The 23361-nt window shown below is 38.5% G+C and overlaps 1 protein-coding gene across 3 annotated transcripts in view; it reads left to right on the top strand.

Moving 5' to 3' along the window:
- LOC104152923 (FCH and mu domain containing endocytic adaptor 2) overlaps positions 1-10758 on the top strand; it is an 89199-nt gene extending 78441 nt beyond the window's left edge. For all 3 annotated transcript variants that reach the window (XM_068924669.1, XM_068924670.1, XM_068924671.1), the window contains 6 exons: positions 282-437; positions 2729-2861; positions 4198-4397; positions 5463-5527; positions 8031-8195; positions 8433-10758. In XM_068924669.1, the coding sequence (XP_068780770.1) occupies positions 282-437; positions 2729-2861; positions 4198-4397; positions 5463-5527; positions 8031-8195; positions 8433-8455 (742 nt within the window). In that variant the 3' untranslated portion in view covers positions 8456-10758. The remainder of the gene's footprint in view (positions 1-281; positions 438-2728; positions 2862-4197; positions 4398-5462; positions 5528-8030; positions 8196-8432) is intronic.
- The last annotated feature ends 12603 nt before the right edge of the window (positions 10759-23361 follow it).

Here is a 23361-nt window from a genome sequence, read left to right on the forward strand (position 1 = left end):
CCTAAGCATAGCTGTGCCATGTTCTCAAAGCCTGAAAAATATCCACCAAAACTACTGTATGCTTAATCCACTAAACTTTTTTCTTTACATATAATTTCATCTAACTTCCAAGTTGAAAGTGATAGTACATTGTCACAGTGCCACATGACCCTCATTTAAAGTTAATTTTGTGTTTTAAATTCAGCTCAGACTCTGAAAGTACAGTGACTTGCTTTAAAATTCGTATTAAAAATAGGCAGTTAAGGCCTTGCAGTAAAACTGATGTTCTCGTTCTCTTCTAGATGCATTGTGAAGATCACTGGTGATATGACAGTATCATTCCCAAGTGGAATTATTAAAGTCTTCACCAGCAACCCATCTCCAGCTGTACTGTGCTTCAGGGTAAAAAACACAAGCAAACTAGAGCAGATTCTTCCAAATGCACAACTTGTATACAGGTTTTGTATTTTTTTAATATAATTGTAAACCACATGAGTTGTACAATGTGAATTGTAATATACTTCAATCAGAATTCTCTACAGTCTTGTCGAATTGCTTATATGTAACTATGAACTTGATTCCATGAACTTATCTTTTTTAGCTGAATTCTTCTCCATTGCTGAATTTTTTAAAAATCTCAGTGATGCCTGGACTTGAAACTAGTACTGCATATAAGAGGAGGCACAAAAATAGTTGGCAAATGTAGCTGTGTTTTTTACATGCGTTTCATAAATGAAATGGTTTTATAAACAACTTGTTACAGTCATTTTTTCTAATCAAACAAACTATAGCAACAACATAACTAATTACAAATAGGGAGAAAAACTACATGTCAAAACAAAAACTCTTGCCTTGTCATATGGATTTCTTTATATAGGAGTAATGATAGTAAGATTAAATGATGAAACAGCAGCCTTAAATGGAAGACAAGTAATAAGAGCTAGGCCTAATCTCATTTGTCACTTACTAGTGGGTTTTTTTTAAGCCATATCATTTTTACAGTAGATCAGATCCATGGTGTAACTATATATCTCCAGTGTATAGCAGCAGGCTTTGAAGAATTCATAAGAAACAAAGATGTGGGTTTGGTAGAGTAACTGTTTAAATTGCAACATTTGGACATCTTTTCAAAAAAATGAAAGCAATAAAATGAAGTAGTAATTATTAGCAGAGATCCATTTCAGCTGAGCAGGTTCGACTGCATTTAGTGGAGAAATCATTTGAAAACCAGTTAAACTTCTGGGTGCTGCATTTTTAAAATACTGAAATGACTGAAGCATATGCATTTGATCTTCTATATTTAATTTCATTTTGATCATTCATACTTAATGTTTCAGCATGCAAAATCATTTATCACTTTTTGACAAAACAGTTGATAACTGAAATGCTAGCAGAGCCTTATCCATGTCAATTATACTGAAAAGGGGTATTTTGGAAACATGTGAAAACATCTAGTATTCTTGCCTGTTTGTAATGTTTCACCTTTAATTAGAAAGGATGCATGTAATGGATATTTAAGTAGTTAAACCCATATGGTGGTAATCTGACTTCTCATCAAATACTGCAAAGGCTATCATTTGCTTAGCATACGTAGAGATGAGAGGTTTTAATGGGAGTGATACGTGTGGAGATGACAGAATTTCTGTTTTGGATTGAACTTTAATGCAGAGCAGCAGAAGGATTTTACTGCTCGTTTCATTTATTTAAGTTGTGGAAAAACCGCCTTAGTGATAAGTAAGTGTTCGCCTATCTATTTTACTACAAATAGAAACAGCGTGAATCACAAGGTAGTACTGAGAACCAAACTCTAAGTAAATTGCACAGGCTACTAGCATGCAAGTCACTGTTCTAGGGCGTTCACACCACTGACACTGGATTTATTGTATTCCAGGTGCTAGTTGTCAGCTTCCCTCTGCACGCGTGCTCTGCAGGCCTCCTTAGGGATGCAGGTCTTCGCTGTATCCACGGATGTTCAGTGGAGCTTTTTGATTCTTAAGTGATTTGAACTTTGTTTCTGAAACAGTTTTCTTAAAAGCTTTACCCGTACAATAAGCCTGATGCAACCAGTCCTGAAAACATTCTCCATCTGCAAAACATCCTTTCATGCTCCAGTAGCTCAAAACAGGAATCTTCATGTGCACTCTTAAAGACATACAGAAATGTTACGATAAGCTGTAACTAACATTGAATGTAACTATCACTAATTTGAGACCCAGTTGTTTACAGTAATTTGAAAATTGCTTTCAGTTGAAAAAAATGCAGAAAGCTTAGTCTTTACAAATATCTGAAGGTAGGGAAACACACATACAGCACAGATCTTAATTCAGTGCATTAATAATGTTATGCCATAACCAAAACTGATCATGATTTTACAGCTTATTCCAAATTGGACAATATTCCTTTTCAAAGACTTGTTTCATCCTCTTCTCCCACACATCCTCATGACACCTGTTTGTATTAAGAATTTGTTTTATTGTATGTAAAATCCAAATTCAGCATTAACTGTATCTGGTGATGCAGATCATCACTGGAGGAAGCTGACTGTTCCATGACCTGGAAGGAAATTTCTACCACACACAATAAGCAGTTAATTTGCCTTAATATTTAGGCAGGTCTAGTTATGTGTTATAGAGCATTAGAACAAATTCTTGTTTGAAATTCTGAAGAACTGGAAAAGATAATTTTAAGCATCCAAAATAATAAAACTCACTGTTGCAACCTGAGTCCTATCTTTCTTTTTTCTATGTAGTGATCCGTCACAAAGTGACTCCAGTACTAAGGATTTCTGGATGAACATGCAAGCTATAACTGTCTACCTCAAGAAATTATCAGAGCAGAATCCATCTGCATCCTATTATAATGTGGATGTTTTAAAGTATCAGGTAAATACTTTTTCCTCTTTGGAACTTTTTAAGAACTCTTATCTATTTCATTTCTATACACGAATTATAAAAATTGTTCTTTACTTGCTAGCATGAAGATGAACTGCCATTCTGCAGCTGGGTGATTCTGGATACGTCAGTTTCCAACCCGCAGGCTCTGCCCGGGCTTTGTGTATATTCCTGTTATGCCGTCTCATCACTCCCTTGGAGTCATGACTTGTTTCAGCTTGCTCACACTTCAATCCAATTAATGTGTGCAAGCTTCTAACATTGCTTCTTTAGGTATCTGTTAGCAAAGTGAAGCTTTACACTTAATTTAAAGGCATTTATTTGAGTTTGTCCTTGTGTAAGATTTTGAAGAAAATGACAGACTCGCCCCAGGGAAGACAGGGCCTGCTAGGCCTGCTTTGAGATGGTTCAACTGCTGAATCCACTCTCTCTAAATCAAAAAAACAAAAGAACCTAGACAATGGAGCTGTTAATACCATCACAGCTTTCCACATCCTCCCAATATAGCATAAAATCTTGGCATACTGAATATATAAAAGAGTATTAGGTACACAGAGAATTCCTGAGGAAGGTGGAAGGAACAGGGGACGTTTCTTTGGATTGCACAAATGAGTACTGTGAGTGAATGAGATGAATTTTGGGAACGTCAGTGGTAGGAGAGAACGAGGTATTGGCATGCAGAAGCCCTGGCAGATGAAAGCAGTTCTGGCCTGGCGAGGAAGGGGGCCCTGAGCTGCAGGAGGTTCCTCAGGTAAATTAGCAGGACTGCAGAGGTGCAGGAGGCAGTAACATGACCTTAGCTACAGAAGTAGGAGCACCCAACCTTCCTTCAGCAGGTAAAGTTACCTATTAGGTAGGTTAAAGTTACCTATAGGTAAAGTTACCTATTAAAACCTTACCTATTTTAATAGGTAAGAATTGTTTTGCTAGCTTCCTATCAAACGACAGGCATTGCCCTCTGCTGTTTGGGCAGCTGAATTGTTGCGGCACACAACGGCTAAGGATAAAGTCATTTTGCCCCAGGCATGTTTCTTGTGTGAGGCAGAACATAAGACAAAGACAAAGCTACCTTGACTTCCAGGACAGGAAGAAGCCTCATGGGCCAGGGGGAGGTTAATCTTTTTTTGATTCAAAATTAAAAACAAACCAAATCAGGAAGTATTTTAGCCTACAGCAATGTTTAGAATTCTGAGCTTAAAGGCTCAGAAGCCAATTGTTCTCTTGATCTTGTGTCAGTATTTAGGATTATGCTCGTTACCATCATTCCATAATTCTGCCCAAAAGTAGAGATATTTTAAACTGCTTTAAATGGTTTACTCTTTTACAGGTATCTTCAAATGGCATCCAGTCCACTCCGTTGAATCTTGCAACTTACTGGAAATGTAATGCTAGCACTACTGATGTCAGAGTGGATTATAAATACAACCCAGAGTCTATGACTGTGCCTAGTATGCTGTCTAACGTACAAGTTGTGGTACCAGTAGATGGAGGAGTAACAAACATGCAATCGCTTCCACCTGCAAAATGGTATTATCAACCTTCTTTATTTTTATTACTTCAAACTCATGTTAGTATATTTATTAGATAGTCTGAAAAATCTCACTAGAAGAAAGAGCTAGTATTTTTTTCTCCTGAGAAAATACATAGTATCAGATGTTTGGGACATTGTTTTGGTCCAAAACAGATCACATGGAGACTATTTATATAAACTAAAATAAGTCTATATGCACCCATTCCAACCTGTATAACAATACAAGCCCTTATGAAATTTTCAAGGTTTGTTTTCTTTGTGCCAATAGACAGGGTAGGTATTTTTAATAACGTGATTTGAAATCAAAATCTCTTAACAGTTAAAAACGTGTGTGTGTGTGTGTGTGTGTGTGTGTGTGTATGGAGTGTCAGAAAAAGCAGAAGAAATGCAATTCTTAAGAACATTTCTTGATCATTCTAACTTAAATACTAGCCTCTAAGAAACAGAATGTACTAGCTTTTATAAGAAAACTGAGTAACTGAAGAGCTCTTCATAAACCCGGTAGCATTGGCACGTGAACCAAGAGTCGTGCTGACTGACTCACAGCTCCCTCCCGCCACCTTCTAAGCCTGCAGGCCACTTAAAACAGCACTTGAAAGTAAGACACAGGTCTCAGAGATACAGCCAGGAGACTCACATGGATGAGAGCAATCACCATTGCTCCTCCTCATGCCACCTTCATGAAGACACAGCCTTCAGCCTGTTTCTGGGGTATTAGTGCATCCTTACCCTGTGAGACCATAGAGGTTTTTGAGTTGTGGAGAACTAACTTGGGCTTAGGACGGTGGTGTTAGCTCTATAAAGAGGTGTGGTGAGTACGTCTGAACTCTGCTCCAAGCTCAGGTGCAATGCAGACACACCCTTACGTTCTCCTGTTTGCTTTGTTTAGTTTTCCACACACTAGTTAAATTGTTTAAAAAATTAAAACGATAAAGTATTTTTATAAACTTCCATTTAGAGATGTAACTTATACATACATGGTCTGTAAGGTACTGGGGTAAATCTAGGGAAATAATACTCTAAACACTGGGACTTACAACTAACCTATCTTTCTCTTACAGGAATGCAGAACAGATGAAAGCTTATTGGAAAATATCTAGCATTTCGGAGAAGTCCGAGAATGGGGGCAAGTTACCTTCTTTGTTTTGTTTTTTTATACAGAAAAATGGTAACACTAAAAATGTAATCATTTTGGCCTTCCACTCTCTCAAGCTTGTTCACATTTTTCTCCTGCGCTATCCTGTTTGCCAGGTCACCATCTTCTCAATGAAATTCCTCCTAAGAGAGTCCATTAACAGTGAGACATCAAAAAAAAATCATTAATTAATTGTAAAAGGAAAAATAGTGAAACTACTTGAAAGCTGTTTAGTAGCTGTAAAATAGGACTTAGACTGGGTAAGGAAATTACTGCATCAATGCCATTTGGAAATGTGCAGTTATTCAGAGAAAAATACATTTAATACCTGTTTTTCCACACACTCTGACAATTGAGATAGATAAAGGAGAGAGAGGTGAGCAGAAGAAGTGCAAAAAACAAAACAAAACAAAACACTCCAGAAACTCTGTGCTGAGATAGGCTCAGCTGTAGATGATGCCTGACCAACGTTTTGAGGGTCTTTGTTTTGACCATACACTACTCCCAAAAAAATGGATCTCTGTACATCTGCTCAGAGTGGTAATTCCTAGCATTTTCTGACTTCCCTGAGGTCCAGCTGATGTCATAGCCCTTCTATCCTTAGCAGATGCAATGCTTTTCTAAAGTAGAAAAGCAGACTAAAAAGGCGGCACCTCCTCCACAAATCCTCTGTAGAGAAAAGGGCTTGCGGTGTAAAGGAAAGGCCTTTAGTCCTGTTGTGACTTTAGTGAAAGAAACTATAAAAGCAAAGGTTTGCTTGTAAATATGATGGGTTTCATATAGGAACCACAAGCCTGGAATGGAAAAAAACCTCTTCCAGTGCTGCAAAGGGCCCCCCTGCGGCAGAGCCTAGAGAAACTATCAGGCAAGTAAGGAAAAGGGGTAGAGAGTCACTTAGTCATTCCAACAAAATCATGGGGAATTTGATTTGGCAGGTTATGACTGTAGTCTGGTGTATTTTATCAGTCACTGAACTCACAGTTCTTTACCCTCTGTCTTCCATTATTACTGTGTAAGCAGATCCTTTTCTTTTTTCCTTTTCCAAACTGGAGCTTTTTTATTTTTTTTAAATCATACTAAAACATGAACGCAGCCAGATGAAGAACTGCTGCACACCTGCAGAGCTGCATAAACTAGGCTGCCAGTGATGCAGCTCACATCTTGTGTGCAGGCAGGTATGTGCCAGCAGACTTGCATATATCCCACTGCTTCTGCTGTATTCCCTTCTCTTCCTGCCAACATTTTCTTTGAGCATAAATGTTTAGTACTCAAGACCCGATGTTTAGAGAAAGTAATGCTATGCCAGTCTTAACAGTTGTGGAAACAAAGGGCAAGTTATAGAAAGACTGTTAATGTAAAGATATATATCTTGAAGTCCTCTTTATTCTAGTCTACAGGGTGGTAAAATATTTTTCTTACGGTCAAATACACTATGTGAGCTGTCATTGCAGTCAAGGATAAAACACAGAACCAACACGATTCCATACCTACAGTGCAAAAACAAAAAAGCTCCAATTTACCCAAACTGATACATGTTTTGGGAGAAATGAAATTGCTCTTAAGCCAAATTTATCAAGAACAAGCTACCGCATAAAACATTTTAATCTGCTAATTCCTGCATTTCCCCCCAGTAACATTTCAGTTACCACGTTTCCTAATCATTCAATAGTTCCTATCAACTGGTAATAGCAGGTTGTTTTAAGGAAGTAAAAATACTTGCCTTTCACTATTCCATTACTAATTATTTAAATCCTGTATTTTTTTTTCCACACCTTATAGTGCAAGACACTTGTTTAGATCTAGAAAAAGGGAGCAGTAACTTTTTTTTTAATTTAGACTTGCCTTTTTTTTTTTAACTCTAGAAGTGTATTTAAAGTAATTTTCAGTTGTTGCCACTTTATGATGGCGCTGAAGTGCACTTTGCCAGTTTATAAAAGATCAACTGAAGGTTTTGGGAAAATGTATTTAATCAAGCTTGTCTTTATCAGAAAAATAAATAAGAATTTCTGTCTACTGGCTGCATTACTGTTTGGATGCATTTCTTCCAATGGAGCTGGTTTAGTTCATGTAGAGTCATCCAGACTGATCATAACAACATTTAAATACTCTAACGTGCTTTCAGATCCACTAATAAAAAGTACAACGTAAGCGATAAGTGGCATTAAATACTTATAGAGCAGCAAGCATAAACAATAATTATAGGGACCAATCAAGTATTTCATGTAATAAAATAAGAGATTACCAGGCTGATTCTTCTAGGAGTATCATCTTGTAGAAGTGTATACTACTTCCCACTAAATCTTTCGTTAAGTCCTTGTCTTTGGCGGAGTGTTGAAAAAGATATTTGTGCTCTCATCTCGTATGGAAATTTATTCAGGCCTGCCTGTAGCAGCCTACATATTAAAGATATCATGTTAGTTTTACTTCTCACTACTTAAATGTTAAGAGACTGTTTTGCAAAACAACCAACCTTTCAGTTTTGTTATTTTTATAGGTTCTGGATCCCTCAGGGCAAAATTTGAACTTTCAGAAGGACCCAGTAAACCAGCAACACTTGCAGTGCAATTCATTAGTGAAGGAAGCACCCTTTCAGGAGTAGACGTAGAGCTAGTAGGCACCGGCTATCGGCTTTCCCTACTCAAGAAGAGATTTGCCACTGGTAAGACACTGACATGCTTATAGAGTCAAATGACTATGATTTATTCTATAGCACTAGATTATAAAATAGGAAAATGCTAAATAAGTGACACACAAATAGCTACTCTTCCTTCAATTATGGCTGAAAACCGTTTCACAGTTTGTTCTTTTTCCATAATTAATGAAACTGTTTCCAGGAAAATACTGACAAAAGTCTCGTTTATCTACTAACTGCCAAAATACTACCTTTGTTTTTCAGGACGGTATATGGCAGACTGCTGATGAACCTGTGAAAGTCATTGGATCAAAGGAGTGCAAGTAGCTCACTCTGCCCTCTCTACTTTTCAAACACTATTTTAACATGCATTAGTTTTTTAAATTTTTTACTTACTTTGAGGCTGACTACAGAACAGAAAATGCACTTTTTAAAGTCATTTTGCAAACTTTTTATTACTTTATAATAGCACTGAAGTGAACTTCAACACTGTCTGTAAATGATCAACTGCAATATTTGGGAAAATTTGTTAAAATTTTAGTAAATTTATATAGATGAAATCAAAATAATAATCATTAGTTCTAAGGAAAGTATGAAATTGTATGTTATACTGTAAACATTAAACTTAAAAATGCAGAAGAGCAAGCAAGAAATATTTGAGCTTTCCATAAGTAATACTCAGTCATCTTTCAGATTCTTTAATTGCCAATGTTTAAAAAAAAACAGAGGCAGTCTCACATAATTCTTCCATCTACTCAATGTGCCATAAAACTGGTTGAGTTAGAGATGTATTAAAAAAAAAAAAAAGTAATTTGATGCCCGTGTATCATATATTAATAACATGTAAGTTGTTTTAGGTAGGGTTTTTTTTTCCTAAGTGCAATGTGTTACAAAATTGCAAAAGACAGATTTACTTCTGCAGTTAGTAAACTTTATGGGCGTTGTGATTGTTTGAATTAATGCTGTAGACTTAATTTATTTTTATATGAATTGCATAACATTTGTGCCTTTAAAAAAAAAAAAAACTATGCCTATCCAATTTGTTATTCATGTGCCTCACTTCCTCTTTCAAAGTTTAGCTTTTCCATAAAGCAAGTATGGTGCTTGTATACCACATACAACTTTTACAGAAAGTCCTTTGACTGGGATTTAGAAGGGAACTTTACGATAACTGGAGATTGTTTCAAAAGAGGTTTAAAAAACTGAGTTACTTCCTCTTGGGGTAATTGCAATAAATGCAGCCATAGTAAAGGGAGACGCATCATACAAGACTTTGAAACTTCAGTATAGTAACTTTAATGTCACCAAAGATGAGAATCCTGAAAAATCACTGAAGAATAGTAAAAACCAAACTTTTAAAGGCAAATAGCATTTCCCTTCACTTTGACTGTAAGTCAGTCTTTGGAGTTTAAGTGCTTTGGGGGTTGTGTGATATGAATGTGAATGTAGTGCTTTGGGAGGAACAGCATTTTAGAAAAGTATTTTATGGCAGCAGGATGACAAGTACTGCCATTTGGATTAACTTAATTTTATCTCTAACCATCAATTTTAATATTTGTATTGTCATCTATCTGCTTTCCATAGCCTAAGCACAGGGAAGTGACACATTGGCAACATTTTTTAAAGCAAATCACTAATTTAGAAAATCTGCTATGTGTTTGTACTATTATTAAGTGTTTTCTCAATGCAGAAATCAAAAGTACTGGGGCAAAACAATTTAATAACCTGCAAATGGGAATTTTATATTACCATTCAGAGCACCAGTTTTTATTTCAAATTCTCTATTAAAACAACAAAACTTGCTTGAACTAATTCATACAAACCCAGTAACGAATCGGGCTGTTGAAGCTTTACAAAAAATAAGCTTTGTAGAGGCTATGTACATTCTAATGTATACTATACACTTTTGCAGATGAGATTTCCATTGTTAGCACTAAGCACGTGCTGTACTGTAGATCTGATTGGAAGAGTACGTACGGCTCTTAATTTGCTAATCTTTTTGAATGGTGAAAATAACGTTTCTAACTCATATAAAATGGTACAGTCTTTAGTGGAATCTTAATTGTAATCTGCTTTGCAATCAAACTGTGTTTAACATGACAACATTTTATTACTGAAAACTCAAAACTATATTATTGTTTCTAATCAAGTATTACTTTCATTTCTAAGTTAAATGAAGTAGTTATGTTTCAGCACTTTTAAACTAGCCTTCATTCAGGTGATTAAACATACATTTGCATTGGGTGCAGGTTACAATTTTGAAGCCATACAAGTTTATATAGACTTTTTGTAAAGAAACTCAAAAAAATGTAAAAAGTACATGTAGCTATCCGATGAAAAAAACGTATGTAGCAAGCTGGTTCTTGCTTGTGTATACAGCAAAATCCTTTGTAGCTGCCTCCTCTTAAGAACATTAATTTGTAAACACAACTCTAAAGGATCTGAATTTTTATGGATTGTTACTACGTCAGACTGTAAATGAGAACATTCAAGTTTATCTTACAAAAATTGTAAATACTTCTGATTTTTCATAAAATGTAAATTTTAAAGAATTTTGCACCCATAATAAACATGTAATATATAATTTAAATTCTGATTTATACTGCTTATACTTTTGAAATCAGTGCCACAGAACTTCCAAGCAATAAGATAATAGCACAAAACTATTCCTGTATTGAATATTTTTTTAAGCGCTCATTGATTTGCAAATGAAAAGTGGTGGTAGAGATAAGATGAATTGTTTCATATATTTTAAAAGTACCACAGAAGATCAGTGGGAAGACAATTTCTGCAAAGAAAGACTTGCATCTTGACTAAACTAGTATGCCTAACTAGTAAGTTAAATTAGACAAACCTGCAGATTCGTTTATCAGAAAAATCTTGACTTTGTAGACATAAGTTAGCTTCTATCTGCTTTCTCTAAATTTCATAGTGCTATGAAATGCTATATATTCCCTAACTAACTTTATAAGTGCATATCTGTTTTACAAACAGGAAAAAATTATTAGCAAGATTAAATTCTTTCTTATTCCTTATGTTCCATCAGTCCAAAAAGAGTGAATTATTGAAGTACTACTTTGACAGTCCATGCTAAAAGTGTCAGCCTAGAGTATGCCTTCCAAGCTGCAGGCACAGAAACAAAAGTTGAAATTGGACAAATACGTAATTGAACCAGTTCACTTCCCACTAACCCCACAGACTCTACAGTTTAATAAGTAAGTCATAACTTATTAAACTGATTTTCTCAGCTGGCTGAGTATCATTTCACTAAGTACCATTCTTGTCATGCTAGAAAGTAATAGTCCAAGGCTTTGAGTATTGTCTTCAACTGTATGGCAGGAATGAAGAACATGAGAAGTGCCCAACTGCGTCTGACCAAAGACTGCCCCTAGCTCAGGACACTATCTCAGCAATGGCAGAAGACCCCGCAAGAGGAGCTCACCTCATCACCGGCCGTAGTCCATTTTCCCTCCCCTCACCCAGCATCCTTGGTTATTGGTTGGGGATGTAAGAGGGTAGGGCTCTGCTCAGGCCTTAACTTAGAGCCTGCTGTGCATATTTTGGTCATACTAACCCAGAGATCACAGCTCAGGCACCCAAGGAACACTTGACCTTTGTTACTGAAAGCCAGTGCCCATGCACCACTTACTTGCAGCTACTATAAACTGGATTCATACTGCTCCAGCAGGTCTGTCATTATCTGAGTAGATTATCAGTTAGCTTTTCAGGGATAATCAACTACCTCTACCACTGCCAAATAATACTTACTTATGTAGGGTATTTGAAGGAGCTAAAATATTTGATTATCAACTTGAACAGCGTGGGAGTAACAAATGTGGTGCGTTTTGTCATCTGACTAGAAAGAAAGGTCGTGCAGCATCCCAGAAAGCATTGCATTTCAAGTCTTGCATGTCTGAGAGGCTTAAGATAGGCATCTCAATATCTGTGTGTACTTTTTGTTTTCTTGGAATTGCTTAGCTAATTGGTTTCCATTTCAGCTATCAATCATGAAAGGGCAATTTTACTTTAGAGCATGCAAGAAAAAGGTAACTCGGGAATCCTCCAAGGCTAGACTAAGCCAAAAACAAGTCAAGATACTAAAGCAGCAAATAAGCAATTAAACTGTGTGATGCTCTTGACTGCACTGATTACTGGGGGGGGGTGGGGTGGGGTGGGTGTCTTAATTGAAAACTCGAAGCTTATCCTCAACTCTTTACATGTTATTTCACTGATTTCTTCTCAAACACAATCTGACCTCCATGTTTACTGACGTACTGATGAAGTTCTCCCTTAGTCAATACCAATAGAAACCACAGTCTTTAAAGAATAATCTTAGAAACACAAGGTGTCTCTTCTGGATTCCTTATTAAACACTTACTTAATACATAAAGTCTGCCTTCGCTCTCTCTACTGTCACTTCATTTTGAATCCATGCATATTTGTTTCTTTCCATTTTTAAATCTGGGATGGCTATTTTAATTATAATAACCTAAAACATTATTTTTATTTGTCATTGGCCTAGTTGTGTTTATTGTGTTCTGTGACTCAAACTTATTTTCATTCCTAAAACATTCATTTGAAAACCAGGTTAATAAGAGCAAGATCCCTCCCACATAAGTCATGCCATAAGTCATGGCAACCTCACCATCCAACTTTTTTCTCTTAGCATCCCCCAATCTCCCTTTGAATCTACCTTCTAGAAAACATGACTCAGGAAAGGTGTGCTTCTGTAAGTATTTAACACTCAACTCTCCCATAAATGACTTAGAAGTTAAAAAAAAAAAAAAGAAAACCACACAAACAAGGTGATGAGACACTAAAGCTATTCTTTTGTTCCCAATAGCTAAAAATCAACATCTTTCTTTATTAAACTGTGGGAGAAGCAGTGTATCTTCACTTGCAGGAATTGCTGCTCTGTCCATGCGGTTGTGAGCTGGGCCTTAGCATTACTGCATGAGCTGTGCTGATTGAGTGTGGGGGTGCACAGTTCACCTAAGCATCCTTCTTTGCTACCAAGCAACAATGAGTTTCCTCAAGGGAAAAGCAGGGAACCTGTATCCCCATTTCCCTGATCAGTTAACATTTAACATTTCTGGATTGCTCAAGGTTGCAGCTCCTCCAGCTGGGGATCTGCTGATCCCCAGCAGATGCCACACAGAGATGTACTAGAATTCAGATCATGCATTTGGCAAATAGCACCTCCAGCCTTTCCTCCTAAAGGAGCATCCAACTTAAAATAGGCTTTCAATGACACTGTAGGATCAGATGATCCCCAGAGGTGCTTTCCAACCCCAACTATCCTATGACATGTTTTTTGTCAAGAAGTCTCAGGAAGCAGTTTGTTTACATGCTGTTCAGTCAGCAACCATTCAGTCTCTTAGTTGTCACAAGTTACAAATAAGCTTTCCAAAAATGTCACATCTTTCTTAATGTGATGACTCTAACCTTGGCTGCAATTTTGAACAAAAACCATACAGAGTTTTACCCTCAAGGAGTCATTCCCAACCCAAGCAAACACAAACTCAGATATACCTCCTATTCAAGTCATCAGTAAAGGTAAATACACAGTTGTACCAAAAAATAGCAGTAGTTTCCAGAAGACGTGTTCACTACTTCACTATTATGCGCTGTAGTCTACCAGCCATTATTTCAGGGTCTGGATCTAATCTTAAGGCCCTGTCCCTATGTCTAGCAGTACCAATAGCTGGCCAATTATGTCCTCTTAACAGAAGCTGAGCCAATGCAATATACATGTTTAGCTTGTTTGACCACAAGACAGATTTCTACATCAGTCTTGTAAAACCTAACTGGAAACAATTTGTAGTTTTCTGTTGCAATATTCAAACCCTAGTGCTGGCTTCTATTTCTTTTTTCTGGAACGGAGAGAACAATATTTTAGGAAACTTGGTTAGTGTTCATAGTGTATAGCAGTATCTGCCCATCACCAGTCTGTCCAGTTCAAAGACAGATTATCCAATTGCATTAAAATTCTTGGTAAGGCTCTTCTAAACATTTTCCCTTAGATAAAGGTCTTCTATTCTCTAAGACTTGCTAAAGGATTCTGTAGTTGCCTCTGGATTTCCACTGTGAATCTTCAGCAATGCATTCTTCATTTCTCTCCCCACAAGGTAGGATTTTTGTTGTTACTGCTGCCATTAGATAGATAGATATATTTAAAGACTAAGCATGAATCATATGTTTACAACAGATATACAACCAGATCTAACCATAAGTTGTCAAATAATGATTCAGATGAATGTTAGAGCGCATCCGGTACATCTTTCACTGTTCTTCCCAAACTTCACTGATTCTGCAGAGAATACTCTCAATATCTTGTGTGCACTCCACTGGCACCTCTGGAACCCAACTGTGGTAACTGTAGCAATAAGGGCAAGGCAAGGAATATGTTAAACACAGATGTGGTAATATTTCTGAGCTGAATAAACTGGTGTTTAAACTGAATAAGCTACCATCTTTCCAGAACTCGGACAATCAGGTTTTGTGTTTGTATCAGAAACGCACAGGGCTGCTGGTAAGGACCATAATCCAGCTGCTTACAGTTTGCTTAAATCTCTACTTAGATACCATTAACACTTGAGTCCTCTGTTCTCAGCCATACCTAATCTTGGAGGCTCCCTTCCATCTGTCAGTTTCTTGAGTTCAGGTTTATCAGAGCATGATTTCTGAATAGCAGCTGTTGGCTGTACTGCAGAACTAAGCATCAGCGATAACCAAGTCACCATTACTTGATTGCATCTGTTGTTCATAACCAGGTTCAAGCAAATAATATGGGCAGCTGATTCTTCAAAAGGTCAACTCTTAGATTTTCTGGATGCTTTTAAAGCAACAATCTCATGATTGAGAGGACTAACACTAATTAAAAACAATCAATCTGGATTTGGCTATAGCTTCATGAAGGACCAGTTGAACAGCCCAATATTGCCAAAAGGTGAAAGCCATGCTCTTCCTCTTTACCCCATCACCCTGCCTTAACCTCGTACCAGCACCACCATGCACTATATCTTTCTATGAGTCAACTTAACTCACCAACCTGACATAAATCCAACCTAGGAAAAAAAAAGATTTTTGCTGGGTTAGCCAACTGCACCAGCTTGCAGCAAGGTCTGGCAAACACCAGACACCGAAACTCCCTAAGAGCAGAGAAGGGCTAGGGAATGAGATGTCCCCCTTTTGGCAGCAACACATCATAAGCCTGGCTCAGCTCTTCATTTAAAAAAAAAAAAAAAAAAAACCACCCACAGCCAGCTCATATTATAGTCTTTTTCAAGAAAATCTTTCATTATATAACTAACTCATAAACTGTAAAAGATTGATGAGAGAAGCAAATAAACATGGGGGTAAGGAGGTCCATGGTAGCTACAACTGCACATGATAAAAAGGAGTTTGTTAGGAGCAAAACAAAACAGAAAACTAACTTCCACTCTGTTATCGAACCCCTACAAGTTGGAAATGCCAGAATCAATAATCATACAACAAAAAGGAAGAAAGGAAAAGCGTTCAATAAATATTTTCTCGCATTTGTTAAAGAACATTTAGATTATGTAGTCACATGGTAAAAATGCTTTGCATTCCGACACTATCTAAGAGAGATATTAAAACATCATCTACTAAAGCTAAATATTTTTAAACCAGCAGATCAGATAAACAACATCCAAGAGTTAAAGTTGGATAAGCCATAGTACAGACCATTAATTTTTATTTCAGTGAGTCTTAAAATGCTGGGAGGTAGTAGAAGATTGAAAGAAAGCTAAGACTACACTATTACAAACAAAAAAAATAATGGTGACAATCCAAATAATTAGGATATAGAACTTGGCAAGAAAAGTATTTACAGTTAAGATAATTAACATCAGTCATGGATGTACTGAATATAGGCCTTATACTAATTCAAACTTATGATGAGGTTAAAAATCTGAATTATAAGAGTAATAGGGTCAAAGGAAAGAAGACCTCTGTAAGATACTTAATTTAGTAGTACACAACACTTTGGTTTTTAACTAGAAGAATAGAAGAATATGACAGATTAAAAACTTGAGTCTTAAGAGGTAACTAAACAGGGAGTCAACCTCACTGCATGGGGTGCATTTCTGATTGAGTCCTGCAGGCTTCATACTGTTTAATATTATTTTAGCAATTACCTGGAAGTTAAAAACCTAAAGGTCTGCAGGTGACAAAAAACTGGAGAAGAAATAAATAAACTAGATGTCCTGTACAAACAGTTTGGACCATTTGCTCATCACCCAAAGTGGTCTGGAAGAGACTTCAGGATTAAATGTAAAAACAAAATGACCTCTTGCCTTGGGATAACTATATCATTACTAGCAGAAGACTTTCTACTTCATTTCACTCAAAGCAGGGTCTGTCTCAAAGTGAAGTCACACTGCTCAGGCCCTTGTCTAGTCGAGACAAATACACCCAAGGATGGAGATTCCACAACCTCCCTGGGCAACTCGGCCCATTGTTTACCTACCCTTACCATGATCTCCTCCCCCTCCTTTTTTAAAATGTCCAATTACTTCAATTTAAATAAAAAATATATATATGCTCACTACTTAGGAAATAGTAAATACCTACTTAAGGGCACACTGCCTTCTCGCTCTCTTTTTCCTTCCAGAAGGACAGATAATCAAACACAAAATAAGATTTATTTTTTTAAGATGAAAAAAATCCATCCTAACACTTTACAACTGGGAAGGACTTAAAATTGTGGTCAGTCATCTGCTGAGCATAAGCTCTCAGCATAACACTGCAATTATCTCATGGCACAGACTGTTCATGGCTCCCAAGGCTGAAACACACTTCCTCTTCCCTAGTATGGAGGGTTCACTTACAATAGGAAAAACTCTACCAGAAGTTTGGATGTGCCATGTGTAGTTTCCTTATGGACAGCTAGCCCAAAAAAGTGCTCTCTCACACGAGCTCCTAAAGAATACATTGGCATTCCAGACTTTCCATCAGTTCACTGAACATACCCTTAACTACAATTTTCACCTTATTCCTTCCCCCCACTTTCTTCACACCCACCTGACTGAAGCTCCATTCCTCAGGATCTTCCTTTGATTTTTTTCCTCTAATGACAGAGCCAAGTCCCTGAAGAAACCTTAACTTTACTCTCTTGACTTAAATGGAATGGCAATTTAAGCCTTTTGTTTTCATTTACCCCTTTCCACCTCTATGAAATTGAATTTCTGGCATCTTATTGCTTCAGCTAGAATGACTGGGGAAAACTTAGGCGACTGCGACTGACTTGCCCATACAAAAGAGTTTTGGAAGCAAGGTTTACTTCAAATTGACCACAAGTTTCTTCCAAAAGGTAATTTCTAAGTTTCACTTAGTCCAAACTGCCTCTCCTACATCCTTTCCAAAGTCTTGTTCATCCACAGCAGAATCAACACTGTCTACCCTATACATTAACCTGCTTAGACTTTTTTATTTGGACAGAATATATTTCTATTTATCTATTTTGCTTTATCCAAGGATCTTCCTGTGATCTCCACTCAACTTTCCCTGCTGTCTTAGTGGCTGTGTCAGACACTGCCTGTCCCTTAGAGAAAAAGAAGCCATCTGATATGATTCAAACACCCATAATGCGGGCCCAAGTCAAACATTCTTATCCCTTAGAGCTATGCCCACAAAGTAGACCTAAATACTATACACTACAGTAAACATAAGTACTGTGCAGACAAGATACAACCCTTGGCAGAGCAGTCTTCTAGTTACGTTTTTCTTATGTTTCTGCAATCTTTATCCAGATAATCCAAGGCCCTGCTTGGAGTCACCCTCAGTGTGAAGAGGCCTATAGGATGTATCTCAGAAGAAAAACATCACCAATATCACACAGAATCACACAGAATGGTTGAGGTTGGAAGGGACCTCTGGAGATCATCTAGTCCAACCTCCCTGCTCAAGCAGGGTCGTCTACAGCATATTTCCCAGGATCGCATCCAGACAGGTTTGGAATATCTCCAGGGAAGGAGACTCCACAACCTCTCTGGGCAACCTGTATGCAGAGGGTGCAGAGATTTTCTTCATGACAAATACCCCAGCCCTCTTCCCTTCTCTCTCAGAAATTACCTCTGACTAGAAGCTTCCTGAATAAACAAGGGAAGCCTGAGTTTGAGAGAGCAGCCTGTGGTACAGCATAGCAGTTTAACTCACATGTGACATGGGAAGACAAGTGGCTTACCTGTGTGGCAACAGCATCCCACAGGTACCTTTAGAGTTAGAAAACCTTTCAGCTTCAGTGCCTGAATACATACATGCACAAGCATGCACATACGATACTCACAAGAATCAGTAATCTGCCTTTTTTCTGTGATAATCACCGAATCACAGAATGGTTGAGGTTGAAAGGGGCCGCTGGAGATCATCTCGTCCAACCTCCCTGCTTAAGCAGGGCCACCTAGAGCACATTGCCCCAGGACTGTGTCCAGACGGCTTTTGAATTTCTCCAGGGAAGGAGTCTCCACAACCTTTCTGGGTAACCTGTTCCAGTGCTCTGTCACCCTCCCAGGAAAGAAGTTTTTCCTCATGTTCAGATCGAACTGCCTGTGTTTCAGTTTGTGCCCGTTGCCTCTCGTCCTGTCACTGGGCACCACTGAAAACAGTCTGGCCCCATCCTCTTGACATGCCCCCTTCAGATACTTGTACACATTGATGAGATCCCCCCTCAGTCTTCTCTTCTCCAAGCTGAACAGGCCCAGCTCCCTCAGCCTTTCCTCATAGGAGAGATGCTCCAATCCCCTAATCATCTTAGCAGCCCTTTGCTAGACTCACTCCAGGAGCTCCATGTCTCTCTTGTCCTGGGGAGCCCAGAATTGGACAGAGCACTCCAGGTGAGGCCTCACCAGGGCTGAGGAGAGGGGGAAGATCACCTCCCTTGATCCACTGGCAACACTCTGCCTAATGCACCCCAGGAGACCATTGGCCTTCTTGGCCACAAGGGCATGGCTCATGGTCAACTTGTTATCCACTAGGACTCCCAGGTCCTTCCCTGCAGAGCTGCCTTCCAGCAGGTCAGCCCCCAGCCTGTACTGGTGCATGGGGTTATTCCTCCCCAGGTGCAGGACCCTGCACTTGCCTTTGTTGAACTTCAGGAGGTTCCTCTCTGACCATCTCTCCAGCCTGCCCAGGTCCCTCTGAATGGCAGCACAGCCCTCTGACGTGTCAGCCACTCCTCCCAGTTTTGTATCATCAGCAAACTTGCTGAGGAGGCACTCTGTGCCTTCCTCCAGGTCAGTGACGAACAAGTTGAACAACATGGGACCCAGTATTGACCCCTGGGGGACATCGCTAGGTCCAGGACTCCAACTAGGCTCTGTGCCACTGATCGCAACCCTCTGAGCTCTGCCATCCAGACAGTTCTCAATCCACCTCACCAAACACTCACCCAATCCGCCATTCCTGATGTTGCCTATGAGGATGTGATGGGAGACAGGGTCAAAAGCCTTGCTGGAGTCCAGACAGACAACATCCACTGCTCTCCCCTCATCTATCCAGCCAGTTGTCCCATCACAGAAGGCTATGAGGTTGGTTAAGCATGATTTCCTTTTGGTGAATCCATGCTGACTACTCCTGATCACTTTGTCCTCCACATGTTTAGAGATGACCTCCAGAACAAGCTGCTCCATCACCTTTCCAGGGACGGAGGTGAGGCTGACAGGCCTGTAGTTCCCTGGGTCCTTCTTCTTGCCCTTTTTGAAGACTGGGGTGATGTTTGCTTTCTTCCAGTCCTCAGGCCTCTCTCCTAATTGCCATGACCTTTCAAAGATGATCGAAAGCAGCCTAATGATGAATTCCCCAGTACACAAGAACAAATTTTTAGACTGCACAGAAGCAAATTCTCATTACCTATAAGCAAGCAGCCCCTCCCCCCACCTCCCCCCAAAATATCAGCTTAGGGTCTTTTTCAAGGACCATCACTAAAAAAAAAATTAATAATAATAATCCATACATTTATGATCATGTGTGACAGTACTGGCCATGATTAAACTGATGCTCCCTGTTTTGTTTTTTTCTAAACCACACGCACTAAAAGGCAAAATACACAGGAGCAGACATTAAAGATGTTTTAATATTACCCCATTTAACTAACTTTAAAGCCAATACACAGAGTATTAACAAAAGCCACTGGATTTCCAAAATCACTAGAACAGGATACCCATGATGCGAGTCTGTTTTAGACTATCAGAGTCCAAGGAGCGACTTCATCATAGTTGATAAGAACGTATGATGTGGCAACAGGAATCTTACTTTAAGAGAAAGGTGAAATGAGCCTGGGTATGACTAACAGGGGTTATGGTGGATTCTCCAGCTAGTTGACTTTTTAGACTGCCTGAATTTCTAAGATATATATTCTAATTTAAAGAGGATTCTTAAGAACTTCCTAAGTACTAACAGCTGGAAGCACGAAGACCCTCTATAATCATTAACTGTAGTGACTTGCATCCAAAGATTCAATTTTCTATTTAATCATACTTAAAAGTGTCTCTCCAAAATGCTCAGGATTAGATTAAAAAAGGGGTAGTCACGAAAACAACTCAAGAAAATCTTATTCAAAAGATAAGTCAAAAGATGGTGTCTCTTTCAAATAAGCTCACATGCTACATTTCTGGCAGCAGCTCAACCTTTTCTTTGAATTACCCCCACTGCTGTGCTAGCTGGGTTCCTAAGAGAAACTTCACTCTAACTGCGGGGAAGAGGGGAGAAGCAGTAATAACCTGATTCAACAGCAGTAATAACCTGATTGCCTCATTCATCCAAATTCAGTTTAATCTTTTCAAATAAATATAAGGCTCAGTCTTCAAAATAAGTTAAATCAAATTCAAATAAACTTTTTTCTGTAGGAACAAAAGTACCAAAACAAAGCTGTATATCCTCTAGAATGCTCTGACCACAAAACTTGCTTAAAAAGAATTCCTTAGACACTAAAACAGTGAGAATCTAAATGGAAAATGTACAGACAATTATGACAGAAGTAATAAAAGCTGATGAACTAATAGCCTGGTAACTTAAGTCTAAGAAGAAATGAGATTTCATTGCAAGTACTAAGGAAAAAGACTGCTGGACTAATCACACAATCCATAAAGACAATAATACTTGTGATTCCTTCAGGAAAATTTCCACAGTCCAGGAGGTTTATCTTTTCTGAAGTTGCAATATCACGACACCAAATTAAGTCTTCTAATGTTTATGTCCAGAAAATGATTTAGTCTTAGCTGAGGAAATGCATCAGATGCACAGAAAGCTATCAATACATTGCAAACAGTAAATCCTGTAGTTTTCATATCACAACACAAAATCTTACCTTTGCAAATGGTCTTCTAGACAGAAAATTGTACATGCATATGTTACAGAAGTGAATTTATCTAGTCCAAAGTTATAACCGCAAAGCTCTACTGACAGAAGAGAAAAAGTGGAATAGCACCAATGACACACACCACTTGAACTTTCGAATGAAAAAAGTGTTTTCTAAAAGTGTACTCAGAAGGTCACTTCGGTTAACAGTAAGCAAGCAAGATTTATTAAAGGAGCGCTCAGAATATTTATCAAGCCAATAATATTTGGCACACAACCTGGCAAGGTTTGGCTCTGTAACATCTCTTAATCTTTTAAGGTTATTTCCCATTCAACATGTGTCAAACCAAGAGGACCAAAGTATAACAGCCCTAGCTCCAATACCACACTTTGCCATATCTCCCCTATAAATACATAACTTTTAAAGACAGATAATGGATACCACACTAAGCACTGAACTCGAGCAGACTTTAGGCAGTTCAAGTGTCAAAACAGCCTATCTCATCACATACTTGCAAACGCAGTTTCACCTACAAGCACCTACACACAACTTCACAGCTGGGACCTGCCCTCAGTCTGAGAATTTTCAAGATTTCTCTCCTATATAAACTGTACTGTAATTCTGAGTGGCAAAACACAACCTGTACCTGCAGCCCTAGAGAATATAACAGGATGGGAGGACAAAAACCACACGGAGACAGACCTCTGGAAACTGAAAATACAAGATTCTAGGTGACAGAAAGCAAGCAGTCTGACCTCGTAGCCTAGAAACAAAGTTACAATCCTCAGAGTCCTTTCTCCTAGACTGGGGCCACTTATTCATTTGCATTTAAAAGTTAATTGAGCACAGTCAATCACACATCCACAACTTGCATTCCCTCCTGGGTAAGCACATATCAAACCTGTAAGCCTTGTATTCCCTTTAAATAAGAATATTCCTCATGAACTCTTTAAACAGAAAATTATAGGTCTTTTAAGATTGCTTTAGGAGTGTGCAACTTACACCAGGAAGTGTAAGTTCCCTTAAGTTTCCCAAAGTCCAGACTAGGTGTCTGTGTGCACTGCGGGTCAGAATAAATGAAAGAGGCAGAGGGAGCAGAAAGAAAGTCTCCCACTCATCAGTGATTTAGAAGCTCAGGCATCCGAATCCAGCATGTGCACTGGCAAGCACACTCACCACCTAGCTACTGGCTGTTGTAACGCATGTCACCATCTGTGAGGCTAGTCCACTTTTTCTGAACGTTCAATTGAAAAGCTGAACAGAAACAACTCTGTACTATAATGGCAGGGGACTTGCACAGGATGTGAAACATTCGCTTTTTAGGCTCTGAATCACACGAACTAGAGAATCCAGGTCTCTCACATCTGTTCTGAATGCTCCAGCCACAGAGCAATCAACAGAACTGATTAAGAATACAGCTTCATCTGTGCATCTCCCTGTTTTCTACACTCAGCATGGCCCCTGCAGCTGCCATTCTCCAGGCTTCAATTCCTGACTGCGAGGCAGCACAACCTTCAATTAGGGAATAAGAGCCTGCAGCAGACACCTATACGGGCAGCTGCAGAGTGCAGGAGCGCTCGTAGGAGGCTGACCTTCGTTTCTTGATCCTAGCACCATGACAATTGAGGGTTAAAGGGTTACCAGAGTCACCAGGCAGAGTATCTGTCATACCATTTTCTTAAAATCAAATGCAAGTATGATAAGCAAACCCAACAAATTATTAAGATCCAGACGTGAGATAAGGGATTGCCTCTACTGGTCTAAAACAGTCACTTGACTTTTATTGGGGCTAATATTTAACCTCTTAGATTTTTAGTAATTTTTAACCACATGACCACTTCTCTCTGAACATCTTCATTTACTAACAGAAATGCT

This window comes from Struthio camelus, chromosome W (genome assembly GCF_040807025.1).
Source record: "Struthio camelus isolate bStrCam1 chromosome W, bStrCam1.hap1, whole genome shotgun sequence".
Classification (NCBI taxonomy): domain Eukaryota; kingdom Metazoa; phylum Chordata; class Aves; order Struthioniformes; family Struthionidae; genus Struthio; species Struthio camelus.